Genomic DNA, 16,510 nt, shown 5'->3' with positions numbered 1-16,510 from the left:
ACCTCATTTTTGCATAGATGTTATCTTTTTTCTTTTTCTTTTTTCTTTTTTTTAGGACAGTCTTGAAGCATAAAACAGATTTATCTGTGCAAAGTGTAAAAATAAGAAATGATTTTGTGTTCTTCATTTGTTACAATTGTTTTGCTGCAGTTGAATAAGCTTGGTGCCTTGAAGTGAGAGTATTTTCTCACAGTGCGGTAGTCCCACTTTGTGTTTGTGGAGCATATAAATTAATCAGAGTTAAATATAAGACTTTAATTTTTCATTTGTTGGGGTGAGGCCTAGTGAATCTTGCATATTCCATAGGCAATGATTGTTACGCTTCACTGCTACTAACATTTTAATTCATCCTCTTTGGTATGCATTGATGTGGCCAGTTCGCCACTTAGAAATGTAATAAAATGCTCTCTGTTGAAATTCTGGCCTTTGCTGAATTAAACACAGTTTTTGTGTTTGCTTTCCATGAGTTTATTCTGATCCAGTAGTACATATGCAATAGAAAAGAAAAATAAGCACTCTTGGATGCATTCCTTCACTCACATTTTTGTTTGATTTTTATGTATCTTAATTTCAGCCTCAAAAGTAGAATCATTGATTGGGAGTATTTAAAATAAATTTTCCAATTCTGTTTTTTTTTTTCTGTAGTCAGTATTTTAAATGTCAGTGTGCAAGTGACTCGGGGTCAAAAGTAGCTAAACTTGTAGTTTAGCTGAGGAACACATTCCCAGTAATCTCAGTTTCTTTCCTGACTTTATTTGAAAAAAATATCAAGGAAGATAAATGTTTCTCTCATGATTTGACAGCTTATGCTTTAAGTCCATTCATCCGAGAAGACAATGGAAATAGCAAAATGTGTGAGAACAATTACAGCTGCCCATCCTTCCAGCTTAACATGAGATTATTGTATTATTTTCCTTTGTTTAGGCCTTTTTTTCACATGAAGGCAGCCTGAAAGAACTTAGCAAGTCACTAGAAGATCTTAAAATGTTGGGAAAGCTAGCAGAAGAAACTGTCCCAGACTTACAGACATTTGCTGCGGACTCTGAACAAAAGCTAGAAAAGCTTCAACAAACTGTGGCAGATACTTACACGGCCTTGCTGTCTCATGCTGGAAGAAGACAGCCATCCAAGAAAGAGTGGGTGACTGAATGAGTGATTTGTTGTAGCCTCGTAAAAGCCAGATATGTGGGGAGATGTTGTGATATTGAAAGCATACTCCCAAGTATGTTGCTGTGGGCAACTGTACTCTTTAAATGTTTAATATTAAATTTCATAAACTAGCGATGTTTGATTACCCTTCCACACAGCTGCACTGTTAAGTTTTAATCATAAGCCAGGATTTCTTTTTTTACTTTTGTATTTTGTATTTTGTTCTCAAGCTGAAATTTCTTTCAAACCGTAGGGGCTCCATTGTTGCTTCTGAGAATGGAGAAAAGCCCAGTTCTACTCAACAAATTGATATCCTTTCAGTGCAGGAGGTAAGAAGTCAATACTTACAGTTAAGAAACACTGCTCAGTCTAGAGGAGATCACTGGCAAAAAGAAAATCTGATTATTTCTGTTACTATTCTTATTGTGGCAGATTTCAGGTCTCTTCCATTTGGGAACCTAGAAAGTAAATGTTCAAAAGTAACATGCAGGGAACAGCCCTAAGCATCCTGAAGATATATGAATCTCCAGTCTTGCATTATATTTTGCTAAAGAGTGCTTTTCAGCTGAAAGAGCCATATGTGAAGCTGTGTTGAAGTGTAAAAACCACATGGCAATTTGAACAAATTTCTAAGGACACAGAGAGGAAAATTAGTAAAGAGCTGGAGGCATTTTCTTTAGAAAAATAGGGGGAAAAACAGCATCCATGTAATTTCTTAGAAAAAAATTTCGGAGAGGAGGCATTACTATTTATGATTTGGATGTCGCAGAAGATGTCTCACTCAGGATAAGCATTCATGGAAGTAAGGCTGCAGATAGCTCCGCAGACAGCATCCAGACTGTCTGTTGGAAGGGATCCATTGCATTTACATTAAGTTGGCAGATACAGAGGAAGTGACTGTTATCAAGGGAGATCTCTTGCAAGACTGCTAGTATTATCCCTCATACAATGATAAATTCTGTTCCATCATGGATAATTGAAGTATGAAGTGTGTAACTGATGTCAGCTGGCGTTAAACTCAGGAGAGTATATCCTGGAATCAAGAGCAATGGGTGTGCACAGTGATCTGGTATAAGCAGCCTGAGGTGCAGAAGGCAGTGCTGTTTGATTTCTGCAGCAAAAACTCACACAAATGGCTTGTGATTGCCGGAGTTAAGATGGAGTGGTTGCATGAGTAGAGGCCCAGCATTAGTGTGGATGGAATGAATGATCTGGCTGCAAGTATTCTAAAATCTGCTGTTTTGACTTATTGTTGAGATAAAGCACATCTTTGTGTTCATGAATGGTATCTCTCATCTCCTTTGGCACACATGAAGCAATTGCTTCTTTCAGGAGACTACAGGTGTCTGGTGATCTTCACTACATTTTGACAGTGTGATGCAGAAGTCATTGTTATCTTTTTTGTTTTTGACTCAGACGTCAAGATCCTCTGTAGAGACAGTTTTGGAAACAGATATAAAACATCATAATGGAGAAAGCTGTGAGAAGATGTTTGAGGAAGACAGTGATTTGCCCACACCAGCTTCATTACAGAGGTAATTTTTAAAAGTTAAAGTGCAGGTATATTACGAGATGATATAATGCTAGACATTCACAAGTTGATAGACTATATGAAACATTGGGTGCACTTTTGATATGAAGAGCTATTCTACTCCTTTCTTAGTATTTCTTTGCAACTGATAAGGAAACACGTAGTAGCTAAATAATACAAACCTCAGGGTATTATAGGATGAATACTTAAAGCTGTAGCAATTTTTTTTCTGCTCTTTCCTTGGAACAGAGAAATCTGTGTCCTCCTTACCAATAAGTCCAAATACCGCAACATTAAAAAAGAGACAAGTTTTTAAAATACTTCACATTTTTACATTTATAAAGCTGAATTTAAAGAGCTTTTTTTAAAAGGCATTTGCACGTGAAAGTTATCCATGTGAGCAATTTCTTAGCCACTGTATATGTTGCTCATATATGCCCATTTGTTTGCAACTTAGGTAAAAATGTGCATTTGCAATAAACTGTGCTTATTTTATATGGCTGTCTTGCTTGGCAATACCCAACTTCTGCTATGTTCCATTAAATTAGAAGTAATACTCACACTGAAAGTGATTGTATATTTCTTTAGCTATAACACACAAAGAAGGAACCTGGAGGAACTTTTACAAGTAAGCAGAGATAAAGTAGCATCTGGCTTTACTGATGAAATAAAAGACACTTCATGCCTTCAAAATAAATTGCTTGAATTACAGGTAAGTCATTCTTCATCTTTTAAAAACACGCTTGATGCCTTAATTGTTATTTTCTCACTTAGAGCCCTTACCTTCTATGCGTTATATGTGCTGTCAAGGGATACAGAGCATCCTTACAAGCAAATTTATTGAAAATACAGAGAAATTAAGGGTTCAACATTTAGCAGAACCAAATTCCTCTTTAGCAGTGGAGTTTTGCCGGTATTGCTAAAAGAAGAAATTGGTGGTTATCAATTTGTAATTTGCAAGATCTAGTGGAAAAAATAACTGCAGGAAACAGCTTTGGTAGACAGCAGGAATGGTCAGTGATGGACCCTGGCCAGGGCTGGAGGAGTCTTCAAAGTTGAACCATCAAAGGCTAATGGTGCATATGCAGAATGAAACTCTTCCAGGACTTAGAACTTAAGTAGGTTTGTGAGAAACTTAAGGTGGTGTTACAAGGCACAAAATTGGTGTTAGAGATTTTATTATTGCGGTTTTTACACTCTTTCATTGGAAGGAACAGAGAAGATATCTAGCATGTTAGAACTTGGTTCAGTTCTAAGTTTGCATTTTGTTCTTTCGAAAACAGTTAAAATGAGATCTTTTCTATTCATTCTTGTGAAAAAATGGCTGAACCAGAGTTATCAAGCATTTCTAAAATGTAGTGAAGGCATATCTGACACAGAAAATTGCATTCTAAAAAGCTGTCAGAGATATGCAGCTGAAAATTGAGTCTTTGAAAAAAGAAACCCTTAATTAAAGATGTTTTCAGCTTTTTCCACAGAAGCTCTTGTGATCGTCATTTTATGAACTGGCCAGTCTGTTGTAAAATACAGTATCATATTAAATCAATTAACCCTGCATATCTTTTAGATGGTAGAGAATGATATCAATTCTGGTTGGACACAATTGGGAAACATCTCATCTACCTTAGAAAACCTTGTGGATGAAGTGGAGCAGGCTGCTATTTCTGAGACAAGAAGCAAACTAGAAGGAGAATTGAAAGAACTTCAGGATATTATAAGTACCAGGTATAAAATAACATTTCAAAGGAATTGTTCATTGTAAGTAAAAGGTGTCTTTTGAAGTGAATAGTGTGTGCTCTAGAAAGTGTTCATGGATTTCTAACTGGCTTTTGTTTTAATTGCATAAAACTTATCTTTTTCTTAGTTATGCATGGCAGATAGTGTGAATCTCTTCAAGAAGCTCAGAGTGTCACAGCACTGTGCAGTATTCCTGAACTCATTTTTATTTCCTGCAGCCTTCTGGTTAAATACACCGTGGTTCACACAGCTTCTCATATTTATCAATAGGAAAACTTCTTTGACCTTGGGAGGAAAAAGAGGATTAGATCACTCAGACAGTCAATTAGAATATCTTTGTGGATTTTTGTGCTGTAAAATGTCCGGTGTCTTCTCTTGCTGCTTTCCCAATTCGTGTTTCTTTACCTTTCTCATAGAACTAATTCTTTAAGGACTGCCTTGGAAATTGTTTTACCAATAGAAAATGAGTCCATTCTTCTACGTGAATTAGATCAACGGCTGAACAAAAAGGACATCCAGCAGTTTAATCTGATGAACAGTGATCTTGCTTACAGAGAACTAAAGGTAGGGGAAAATGCCAATATGCAGAGACAGCATCCCAACAATTTTTAATATGTCTAGGAACTAGAGGACTGCATAGGGTTTCTCACCTAGGACTTTCGCAACATCCTCAATACTTCCCAAAACTTTTGATGTCTAAACGCATTTTAATCCATTTACTTTATAAATGCTGTTGCTCCTGTAGAGCCAGGCAGGCACCCTTGATATGCTCCACTGTAAAAGGCACGGCAATGAATATTTAATCCTAGGTCAATTTACCTTTGTTACAGATTCACACTGTCCCCACTTGGCTCCATCACATCTGCTGAGGGATCTGAGTGTGCTCCAGGATTGTTTTTTTTAGCTGCTTTCAGTATCTTGTTCCTAGACTCTGCTCTGTCTATTAGATGGGGTGGATGTTGTTTTGTTCCTGGTACGTTTTCCCTGGTGAACACACAGACTGCTACACAGTACTGAAAGTTTGCATTTGTCTGCCCTTGGCTCTCAAGCTGAGAAGAGTTTTGGTCTCTCAGGCTCTGGGGCAGAGTTCATGTACACTCCTTGTCTGAGATGACTCTTTCTGGCTGGAAGGGTCCTGCATTTTTTCCTAGCTTTGCACTTCTGAGGTTTCACAACACTGATGTACTGCTGTTTGTCTGAGGGCTGCATAATCCTTTAACTAGGTAACGAGCAGGCTTTGCAAGGAGATTTTTAAATGTGTGTAAATCTCCTCCAAAAATATAGCAAAAGAGAACTGAAGGTGGCAGAAGTAACAGTTATCTGTGTGCCTGCAAGTACTCCCAAGTCCCAGGACTCTCGTCAGCTTCCTCTCCTGTTTTTCTGGTTGCTGGCAAGGAGATTGGGCTTTCTTTATAACGCTGAATAAATTCCATGTCTGTGGAATACCATTCTATTTGATTTTTCTCTTTTAACCCACCCTTCACCAAGATCCAGAGTAGGAAAAAAACAGTTTTTCTTTCTTACCCACCTTATTTAGCGTACTTTGTGTACTGCTGTGACAAAGTCATTCTGCATTAATGACTTCTGATTGCCTTGTACAGACTTATGCTTGGATTTCTAACATGACTTTATCTCTTAGCAAATGGTGAACTGAACCTATAGGCATAGTGATACAGATTTAGCAAACCAGTTGCATTTAATACTGTTTCCGTAGCTGGATCTTCCACAGTACTAAATTGCAATGGAAATTCCAAACACCAAAATCCAAAAGCTGTTCTCCTTCATGCTTTTAACAATATACGTACATATATTTTATTTGGATCAGTAGAATTTGGTTTTCGTTGGTTCAGCTTGAATACAGGATACAGGGTTTCTTTCACTTACTAACACTGTTGGTGTTTTTCTCAATTTTAGGAGCTACAGAGATCCATATTAAATCAGATTGAAGTGTGCAAACAACTGGAACACCTAGATAGCTCAGCAAGAGATGAATTTAATCCAGTAGATCTGCAAGCTGCAAGTAAAATTATGTTTTATTATCAAAACCAGCTTGAAGAAATGAGCCATAAAATGCAAATCCGAGAGACAGTCCTTAAAGATCTGGAAGCTTTTATGGCCTCGTTGAGGAAAATCAAGTCTTCGGTCGAACAACTCACAGATCCCTCAGGCCAACCTGAAATACAAGGAAAAACATGGAGAGAGGCTGCACAAGAACTTTCTCATATGGCAAAAGAGGCTCGATGTTTGGATGAACGGTTGAAGACAGTTGATATCTGCTTGGAAGATGCTGAGTGTGGGAGAAATACCAGCTGTGAAAAACTTGTTCGAACTTTATCTGAAGAGCTGAATGCGACTGGTGATCACTCAAGTGAACAGATGCTTACCGAGGGAAATGATTTATACAAGGTTTTTTCCACCAGAAATGATGAACTCCTCAAGAACATTCAGGACATATGTGACAGAATTAACAAAATAGGTTTGAAGGATCCAACGGTTCCAGCTATTCAACAAAGGTGAATTGTTTTTCAGAGCTCTTGTAATTAAATAATTTCAGTGAACTCAGAGGGTCTGTGGACTCTGCAGTAGAACACTGAAACCTGACTGTGTTTTAAAGCCTCTTCGTAGCATTGAAAGATTATGAGCTGTGGTTTATTCTCTGCCTTACAACCTAAAAAAAGGAAGCCTTCTCCATTTATTTTGTTTTAAATGCCATGTATGTGCTTCTTTGAAGTACCATTGATCAAGAGGAAACAGGAAGAGACTGTTTGTTACGATCTTAGTTTTCAGTAAGATAACTCTCAAACAGGGAGACAGCTCTTCTTCCTGAGCACCAACATGTGATCTAAACCCCTGAGTAATAGTGTCATTTTACCATACCTTGAGAAAGTCATTCATCTGATTCCTGTATCTCAGATACTGTTTTAGAGGGGTTCTCTGCAGCCCTACAAAGGATGGGTAAACAGTTGGCTACAGTCTTATTGCGGGGAATAAGGGAGAGGAGTATATAAACTGTGACTTTTTAAGTTGTGAAATTGCACTCTATGCCATAACTTCCTTTCTTAGACCTTATTTAAAGATAGCCAGAGTGCACTTAACATTTTCATAGAAAATAATTCACTGTGATCATACAGAACTCGTTGCCCTTAAGGATTTGGGATTGCTTTCTCAAACGGCTCTTAGGTCAGTATAACTCATCTGGAAGACTGTCAAATTTCATGACGTGAAAATCAGATTACACTTTTTGTGATGTCATTTAATATAGTAAGCATGCTCAGCTCAGGATGAAATTCTTGAGAGCTTTAATAATTACACTGATGGAAAAAAATCAAGACTTGCTTTAATATAAGTCTGTATTTCTTTTTTTTTTTTTTCCTAATAAAGGATAAAATCATTAATGGAATTGGAAAAGGAATTAGATTGTTCTGCTGTTGAAATGAAATCTATGCGAGAAATTGCTAATAAGCTCCTGCAGATGAAAGAGGAAAAAGCAGAAGAATCAAATGAGCAATGCAGAGTTACAGAGAGATCGTGGGAGGACACAAAACTCTTGCTTGCTGAATGGTAAGGAAAAAAGTTATATTTTAAATAGTATTTTACAAGTGAGAAGTTTGCTTATGAAATGAATCAGCAAAAAAGTCTTAAACCACGCTTCAGAGTAAAAAAACCAAGGAACTAAGGAACTTGGTTTGGTAAGCACAAGAGAGTCTGGACTCCCCACACGTATATGTAGGAGAAAGAAGCAGGCAGGAGGCTTAGGCTGCTCCTTTATGCATAGTGAATAAATAGTTAATCTCCTTCTTTTTTAATAGCCAGGAGCAGTGTGCGAGGGCTCTGGAGCTCCTGAAGCAGTATCAAAGCTGCAAAAGTAGTCTAACCAGCATCATCCAGAAACAGGAGACTGTGCTTTCACAGCAAAATTCATACATGGGGAAGGACAATTTGAACAGACTGATAACAAAGGTGAGTGAAAGGAACTTAATGAAAAGGTGAAAAAAAATAAAATAAAAAAAGATTCCTTGGGAGTGTAGGAGTCTTCAGGTGTGTTGGGTTGACCTTGAATATCTGGACTTCAGGGGAAATGTTAAGTCCTTGCTTTCACTTTGGCTTCCAAAGTACTTCTAAGGACTATATACTCTGATGTTAAATTAGTGACTAGCTTTACTTAGCGAATCAAGTTCTTGTTAAAGGGGATTTTGATCTAAAATGGAAAAAACTCTTTTGATCCATTATCAAAACAAGATGAAATATTGTTCTGCCAAAAAACACATCTTGAAATCAGCAAGACTTATTTCACCCACACTCTTTAGAACATTTTTATATTTTCTATCAAGTTAAAAACCTTCCAGTAGGTAGTTTGCAAATATACCAAAGCAGCAAATTTCATTCACTACTAAGGAGATAGTTTAAAACATTGTAACCACATCAAGCACAAATAATATCTAATGCAACTCCTTAGGACTGCTTGTTTATCTGCTGTTGCTGAAATGTATAGCCAAGAATTTGGATCTGTATCCTCTCCCTGCCTGGGTCACAGACAAGGCTGCAGGGTTTGTCTGCACTGCACAGTGCTATGCAGAGATTTTCAGCTAACCCTGAGAAAGAAGCTGAAGAACAGGAGCTGTAATGCTATGTCAGCATGGCACATCCACTGAGGGACTGGATCGTGACAGATCGATTCTGCTTCCTAGACTGGAACTTGTGTACCTTGCTCAGAGCCTGCTTGGGGTTGCCAACATGGAACTGCACTGGGATGCAGACTTCTGGGAGCCAGAACAGTTCTGGCTGGCCTGACATTTCAGTATTTTCTTGAGCTAAGTTTGCAGCATGAGTCTCTGATGTCATACTGACTTTGCTGACCAAACTGTGTTGTGGTTCAGACAAAACCTTGACTGCCAGTCACATTATTTTTATGTAAATGAATGCAAATACTGGACATAGGTGTCCACAGCCATTGTTCCACAGTGGATTGTGGAACAGCAGCATTTCCATTGTGTCCATTTTGGTGAACAGATTTCACCTTTCCTGACTGGGTGATGTAACAAGCAGTTTAGATTCCATTTTTAGGCTTTCTGATGAGACATCAACCGTGCTGTTCAGGAATATTTGCTCTCAGCCAGTGCCTAGGATGATTAAATTTAAGAAGTAGCATAAACATTTTCTTCCCTCATGATGGGTGTCCATGTGCATCCTCTGCCCTTCAGCTCAAGTAGGATCTTTTCTTGATTTCACTGGCAGGGCCTCTGGCACCTCGTGCTGCTTGAGCTCCCACTGCAGGGCAGTTTGCTTGCATGCCCAGCCCCTAACCTTTTGGAGACCTCTTGCTTAGGTTATAGCTCTTCCTCCTCTGCCTGTTTTTGCACTTGCTACTCTCAGAATGCAGGTCTGCAAGAGCATAGTACGGACATGTCCTTGAGTACTGATTGCTTATTTGTAATTAAGTATAATGGGAACAGAGGAGATCATCTGCCATGTTGTGGGTTGTGTTGCTCTGCCGTCCCTCCCCTTATCTCTGGTTGGCAGGATCTGTACGATAAGATGCTTGTCGTCTCTGGGAATTAGAGCTCCTAATAACAAATTGCCTAACGCTAGAGGTCAGTGTTTCTTTTCCACTAGGTTTCCGTGTTGTTTGTAAACACTGACGTTACAATGAAGCACAAAGCAGCAGTCTCGTGTTTAAGTCGAAAATAGGAAAAAATGGATGATTTTGTTTCTGACAGTGGCGTATTTGACAAATTTTAAGTGGAATCTAAGCTTTTATAAACGTAGTTCAAAACCTGGGGATCACAGTGCCAGGCTGTTAGGATGTGAGACAATTATTCCATTGTATGTTGTTTATTTTTGTAACTGAGAAGCTGTGTTTGGATATACAGTCCCCTTGGATCTTGTGATGATTACTTTTAAATCAAACTGTGCTTTTAGGTCTTGTAGTTAGAAGTATAGTATCCATAGTTCTCACTGGGCTGTTCCACTGGCAATAACAGAATGAAAATGTTCTTGTCAGCATAGCAGGGATGCAACGGCAGAGAATACATCTCATCATTTTATGTAAAACAAGTTATTTCATGTAGTGCCATTATTTCTCTAAGCTGAAAGTAACAGCACAGCACTTAAAATGTTTTACTGAATAAACTGTTTGAATCAAACGTGCTTGTAAATATCCACTTGGTTTCTTTCACAGATTGAAGAGGCAAAAGAGGAATTTAATGATCACGCTGAAGATGTTGACAAAATAAATCAGATCTGCAAAAACCTTCAATTCCAGCTCAATAAAATGAGAAGCTTTGAGGAGCCTCCGTTTGAGAATGAGGCCAACATTATTGTGGACAGATGGCTGGATGTATGTAAAAAGTAAATTATCAGGGTGGTCTTATCCACTATGCATTATAGTAATTGATTCTGACTCATGTGTAATATTTGGAATAAATTAAGTGCAATACGGCAAAGATTCTTAAGAGAGAAATCCAGAGCAAAGTTTGCGGAGTGTGTATTGGTGTAATGCTTTTGATAGTTTGTATCATGGGCAATCTTAACAGTAAATGATTGTGGGAAATGCAGAAAGGCAACATTTGCGCTTGCAGCATGAATCTGTAAGCTTCCTTAACAACTTCAGTGCATTTAGACTTTGGAGTCAAGCAGGAGAATTACAGCGCTGGTGCTGTTGGGGAGAAATGTTTTCCATAATCAATCTAAGCAGTGCATCAATACTGAGATTAGATGGTATTTACTGAGAGTAGATAAACATTAATGAGCAAGGCTCCTTCCTAAACCTGCCTTAAAACTGGCAAGCTGCCGTTTTGATTGGTGTGTTTAGCGACATGTGCAGCAGGGATTTAAATATCTTCTCCATGACCCGTTTGCTGTGAAGACACATGAGGTTTTTTTCCCCCTTGCTGCACTTATTGTTTATGTGGGTGGTTTCATTTCGCTCAGATTTTATTACGCTGCCTTTGTTTTTAGAATATAACTCAATGTTTTGTGTATAAATCTCCTGATAGATCAATGAAAAAACTGAAAACTACTGTGATAATTTGGGAAGAGCTCAGGCTTTGTGGGACAAACTTCTTGGTTTATCTGGCACAATCGATGCATGGGCAAATGCAGAACTTAAGAACCTAGAAGACCGTTGCCTGACTGACGAGGACCTTACACAGCTGAAGGTAATTTGAATGGAAATTCTTTAAACCCATTTTAGTGCTGTGGAGCTCTGACTATAAATATGCAGATCTCAAAGAGGTATGAGCACTGCAAAAGCGGTGGAAATCCTAACATTTGCAATTGTATCTGCCTGGACAGTTTCACTGAAGATACTGCATAATGTGCAGGGGATGCAGGTCTTGGAAACTAAGTAATATGCATGTGTATATGTATACTATGTATACTAAATCATTTGAAATAATGCAGTGCTATAAATACTTTTTTACAGTACAGAAGTCCCCTCATCCCTTTGTACTGTATGAACATACAGTGAAGTCTGGAAATTTATAGTCTAAGTACAATGGTGCACAAAATTCCTTGTACCTAGGGAACAAAGGAGTGTGTGTGTAGGGTAATGATTAGTTTTCTAGTTAGAAGTTACCTGTAAGTGAAGATTTTGGAGCCTCAGAAATGGCTGGGCAATGCACAGCTCAAGAAGAGTTTGCAGATGTGGCTAATTTTCTTGTGGGACATTTGTCTTGGTATGCTCCTCAGTGTAAGTTAATGTGGCCTTAATAGTAGAGGTTGGTTGCTAAGGATCTCCATTGGCAGGCAGACATCAGTGGAGCCTAGGCAGGGTCTACTCATGCCCCTATCCCAGAGATTCTAGCGTTAACTCTAGGAATAGGGGTGCAGTTGGGTGTAGAAACACATGTACCAGCTCTGTGTCATTGAAGAACCTCATATATGGGGATAAGTATTTTAACTTCTGATGTTAGAGTCGTAATTGACCAGCTGTGCTGCTCTGTTGTGGTAACAGCCATTCTCTGCTAAACAGGAGTAATTTCCTGCTTGAGTGGGGGTGAAACATTAATAAGTCCCATATTTGCTAGTTTGAAAATATGCAGGCAGCACTTTCTCAGTGTTTATATGCTACAAATGCCCTGTTTTTCATTGTGCTTATCTGCAGCGTTATTGCTACTACTCTTAGTGCTGCTCATTTGTTTTAATTTGAAGAGCAATAAAAAGCCAAAGTGTTCTGTTTCACGGATCTTCCCAGTGAAACAGTAGTGTACATGCTGTGCACAGGTGGATTTGTTGCTGTTATTGTTGTCTTTACCGCTGTGTTGTTAGAGTTAACCTGGGGCAGTTCAGGTCCCTGAGGGCTACGCTAAAAATGCACTGGCAGCTGGCAACTGCATCTTAAAAGCCATTTTGTTACCTGGAAACTGCTGAAGCCCACAGTGGTGTGACCATGCCCTCGACGTGCCTTTCTGCTGGTGCACAGCAAGGGCTGTACTGGAGGTGGCTGAGGTTACACCGCTGCTCCTGCACAAGGAGATAATTCTCGAAATGATGGGAGGGAAAGGGGAAGGGGGAGAGAAACTCTTTCCCGTGAGCTACTGTAAAAGTGGAATAGTGGAAGAGAAAGCCAAATTCAGCGCATTTGTAGTTTTGTCAAATTTAAGGTTTCAAGAGGGAGCCAGGTTCATGTTTTTTTTCCTTTTATTTTTTTTAATATATATTCTGAAACATGAATTTGAATTACAAACCCAATGCTGCAATGTGCATCATGTTACATAGGGTTGAAACCCAGGGTCCTTTGTGACCACTCAGCAGAGCACAGGTGCACGTGCTTTCATGAAACCTCTCACCAAAGTACTGAGTAGTGAACTTTTTGACTGTGTATTTAAAGATAGTTTCAGTATATATAATGTGAGAGAAGTCCTTTCCCCTGTAGGCACTATGGAAATGGAAGCTCTTGTAAGGGCTGCAGGGAGTGGATGGGTCTTGAGGATTCCTTGTGTAGAGATTGCAAATGAATATATTGTCCTGAGGGAATTTGGAAACTTGGAATCAGACACAGCATGACAACTTTTGGCATGTAATGTTTCATAAGTTGTAGCTGATATTTAATATCAACATTATTAGAGGGTTCCAAAATCCGTTTCAGCAAGTAAAGGTCTTTTTATATACAAGGGGAATTATATTTAAAAAGCATATACAGGGCAAACAAAACAAAAACAAAACGAAAAACAAACAAAAAAAACCCACAAAGATGATTTTCCTGCAACTTTGCTTGGTTAATATAGAAGTAAAATAGTTAAGATTGTTAAATTTGTGCTAGATGTACATTGACAACTACTTTTGCCTGAGAAACCTAGAATGTTTCTGACCCCAGAACAAAAAATTGTCAGACTAAATTTCTAAAATGAAAATCTTTCAGTAAGCAGCTGTTGGACAGATGGGAACTGCATAGGCCAAAACAAGGAATCAGAAAACGAGTAATACATTTTTCTAACATAAACATGAAAATTAAATTTGAGAGAAAGAAAGAGTTACATAAATGTTTTTCCCACCATTAGGCATGCTTATGTGTCCAGGAGCAGAAACTCCAGAAATTTGACAACACATTGGCTGAGATAGAAGAACTTCTAAATAGTAATGAACCTCCACTGGAGCTCCAGGTAGGAAGAAGCTTTTTTAGCTCATGTACTGGTATTCATGACTACAAGAGCTGCTTCTAGCATCACCTTTGCCACAGTAATTTCTTGGTTTGACTTGCCCAAAGATAATTGTGGATATTTTGTTGGCTGTTAGCACTAACACTTCATTTGTTGTCTTTCCCAAGCTGTCAGAACCAAACCTGTCATTGTAAACACAAAAACCCCTCACCATCACATACCTTTTAAGGGCTCAGACCTGATCCAGCTGTTCCACAGACCTGCCTAAAAATCCCAACATCTGGTCTTTTGCTATTGGCAAAGAACATGGCACAAAGGGACTTCATCATCCCTTTGTGGATCCCAGCAACTCAGTATGCTGCTGGTCTATTTTAAACTCTACCTTTACCTGTGCGGCTTAATGTAGCTCAGTAGTGTGCAGGTATTTACTAAGGGGTGTTTATTATGCTATTTTTTCCTTTGGAATATCACAAGGAAATAGTCATCTTTTTATGTTAACATCACACATCAAAGAATAAGTCCTCCTGCACTATTTGAGACCACATGAGCCTACTTTGATCCTGTACCAATTCCCCAGGCTTCTGCTCCCTGTCAGATGTACCTTGAGCTTGACCCAGTTTGGCTATTTGTGTGTTTATCCTCTACAGGCTGTGAGTCAGAGGAGTTTTGTTGAGTAAAGTGCTCAAAGATGCTTGGGAGTGGACTCAGCAACCACATTCTGTGTGCATTATGTTCCTCAGGAGCACCAGAAATGTTCAGACCCCTGGGATGATCTTTCAGCATGTAGCCATGATTCCACTGAGTTGGTGTCTCATGCAAACCTGCAGAAACTATCAGGGAAAGGTTGTTCCCCTTAGTTGTTAGTCTTGAGCCAGACTTCCCCAACTCTGCTCTCCTTGCCTGTTTTTAGAGTCAGTGTGGGAAATCCCCACTGGGATTTCTTCAGGAAAGCCTGTAGTAGTGGGGATCTGGGATTCTCTTTACCCTGGCAGCTGAAGGGCATGTAAGGTTTTTATCCAGCTGAGAGTCAACACTGGAGTACACCAACAAATAAATTCGGTGGCAAAGCATCATCAGTAAATACACTTCACTAATGAAGATAAATAGAGATCATTCCTCCTCAGAGAAGGACTTAAATAGTATTATTGTTCAATTTGTGGAGTGGGAAGGAATAAACTGTGGTTGAAGTGTCTGGATTGCAGCTCATGTAATTGCTTTTTATGTCTATTGTGCAGTTCTGCAGCATGATAGGAAATCAATTCACCATAATTTCTTTCATTTTTTTTTTTTTATTTCCAATGTTAAGGTTATCAGATCATCTATTGTGCAAAAAATGGAGTTAATTAAAGACCTTTTGACAACGAGGCGGCGTACCAGTGAACTCAGTGTGAATACAGCAGAGCTAAAAGGAGACCTTGATCTGGCCAAGACACAGATTGGAATGACTGAATCGCTTTTAAAAGCTTTGTCTCCTTCTGACACCTTAGAGATCTTTACGAAATTAGAGGTAGTGTGCCAACCAGTTGAGCATCTTTTACAGCTGTGTTAATTATTTCTCTCCTGAGTACATCTTCATAAGTTTTTCTCCTGTACATGTGGTAAGCTGATAGAGTAACTCAAGAGAAGAGCTTTACTTGAACACTTCCTAAAGATGCTGGAACCATGAAAGAAAAACCCATTTTCGCTGGATGTTATCAGATGTAGTTAGTTAACCCTTGCAGCTACTGAAAATGGGTAGTGGTAAAAATTCCAGCAGTGTACTACCCAAGATATATTGAAGCAGTTGTGGTGGTACTGGGTTGTGTCTTCGCAGGTATTAGAATAAAGAAATAGTTTTAATATAATTTTCCCAGCTACCCTGAAATTATTTTTCTATCCACAGGGACTTCACAGGCAGCCTAAGACAGTTAAAAATGGAATAGTGCATATTGCAGCTAACGCATTACCAGTTCTAGGTATTATATGCTCTGGAACATACTGTGTTATGGTGCCTCTCACATATCTGTGTGATGAAAAATATGCACGACAGTGGGATTATATATGCATAGACACATAAACACACGACACAAGTAGAGTTCAGTGCTTATTTCTATCTATTGATTGCTTTCTTAATGTCAGTGCACTTCAAGAAATTATTTTGACATACTGTGATCTGTGATAGATACTAAAGCAACTGTACAGTAAACTTCTGCTCACACTTAGAAACTTTCTTTTTAATAGATGTCCTTTTTTTTTTTTAATTTTAACTTTAGGAGATACATCAGAAAATTCTGCAACAAAAACATCATGTGACGTTACTCCAAGAAGAGACGGATTGTCCTGATGTGGATGAATTAAATAAGCAGCTTAAATGTGTCACCGATTTATTTAATAAGAAAAAACATGTCTTTCAGGACCACTTTATTGATGTTTTGAATCGTAAGTAAACACATTTCATGTATAGGAAGCTTTCTAGGTTTGTAGGTACTGGTTGAATCAGTTTTGTTGTAATATT

General features: G+C 38.6%; 1 protein-coding gene across 6 annotated transcripts in view; it reads left to right on the top strand.

The window, feature by feature from the left end:
• Positions 1 to 16,510, top strand: part of SYNE2 (spectrin repeat containing nuclear envelope protein 2) — a 158,690-nt gene that overhangs the window by 28,291 nt on the left and 113,889 nt on the right. For all 6 annotated transcript variants that reach the window (XM_021403871.1, XM_021403873.1, XM_021403872.1 and 3 more), the window contains exons 22-35: positions 925 to 1,136; positions 1,403 to 1,478; positions 2,566 to 2,684; positions 3,269 to 3,392; positions 4,248 to 4,405; positions 4,834 to 4,981; positions 6,332 to 6,930; positions 7,799 to 7,978; positions 8,227 to 8,377; positions 10,596 to 10,754; positions 11,413 to 11,574; positions 13,918 to 14,019; positions 15,323 to 15,523; positions 16,269 to 16,434. In XM_021403871.1, the coding sequence (XP_021259546.1) occupies positions 925 to 1,136; positions 1,403 to 1,478; positions 2,566 to 2,684; positions 3,269 to 3,392; positions 4,248 to 4,405; positions 4,834 to 4,981; positions 6,332 to 6,930; positions 7,799 to 7,978; positions 8,227 to 8,377; positions 10,596 to 10,754; positions 11,413 to 11,574; positions 13,918 to 14,019; positions 15,323 to 15,523; positions 16,269 to 16,434 (2,557 nt within the window). The remainder of the gene's footprint in view (positions 1 to 924; positions 1,137 to 1,402; positions 1,479 to 2,565; positions 2,685 to 3,268; positions 3,393 to 4,247; positions 4,406 to 4,833; positions 4,982 to 6,331; positions 6,931 to 7,798; positions 7,979 to 8,226; positions 8,378 to 10,595; positions 10,755 to 11,412; positions 11,575 to 13,917; positions 14,020 to 15,322; positions 15,524 to 16,268; positions 16,435 to 16,510) is intronic.

The sequence above is a fragment of the Numida meleagris genome, chromosome 6 (assembly GCF_002078875.1).
Source record: "Numida meleagris isolate 19003 breed g44 Domestic line chromosome 6, NumMel1.0, whole genome shotgun sequence".
In the NCBI taxonomy this organism is placed as follows: Eukaryota; Metazoa; Chordata; class Aves; order Galliformes; family Numididae; genus Numida; species Numida meleagris.
This window is presented reverse-complemented; position numbering and strand designations above follow the sequence as displayed.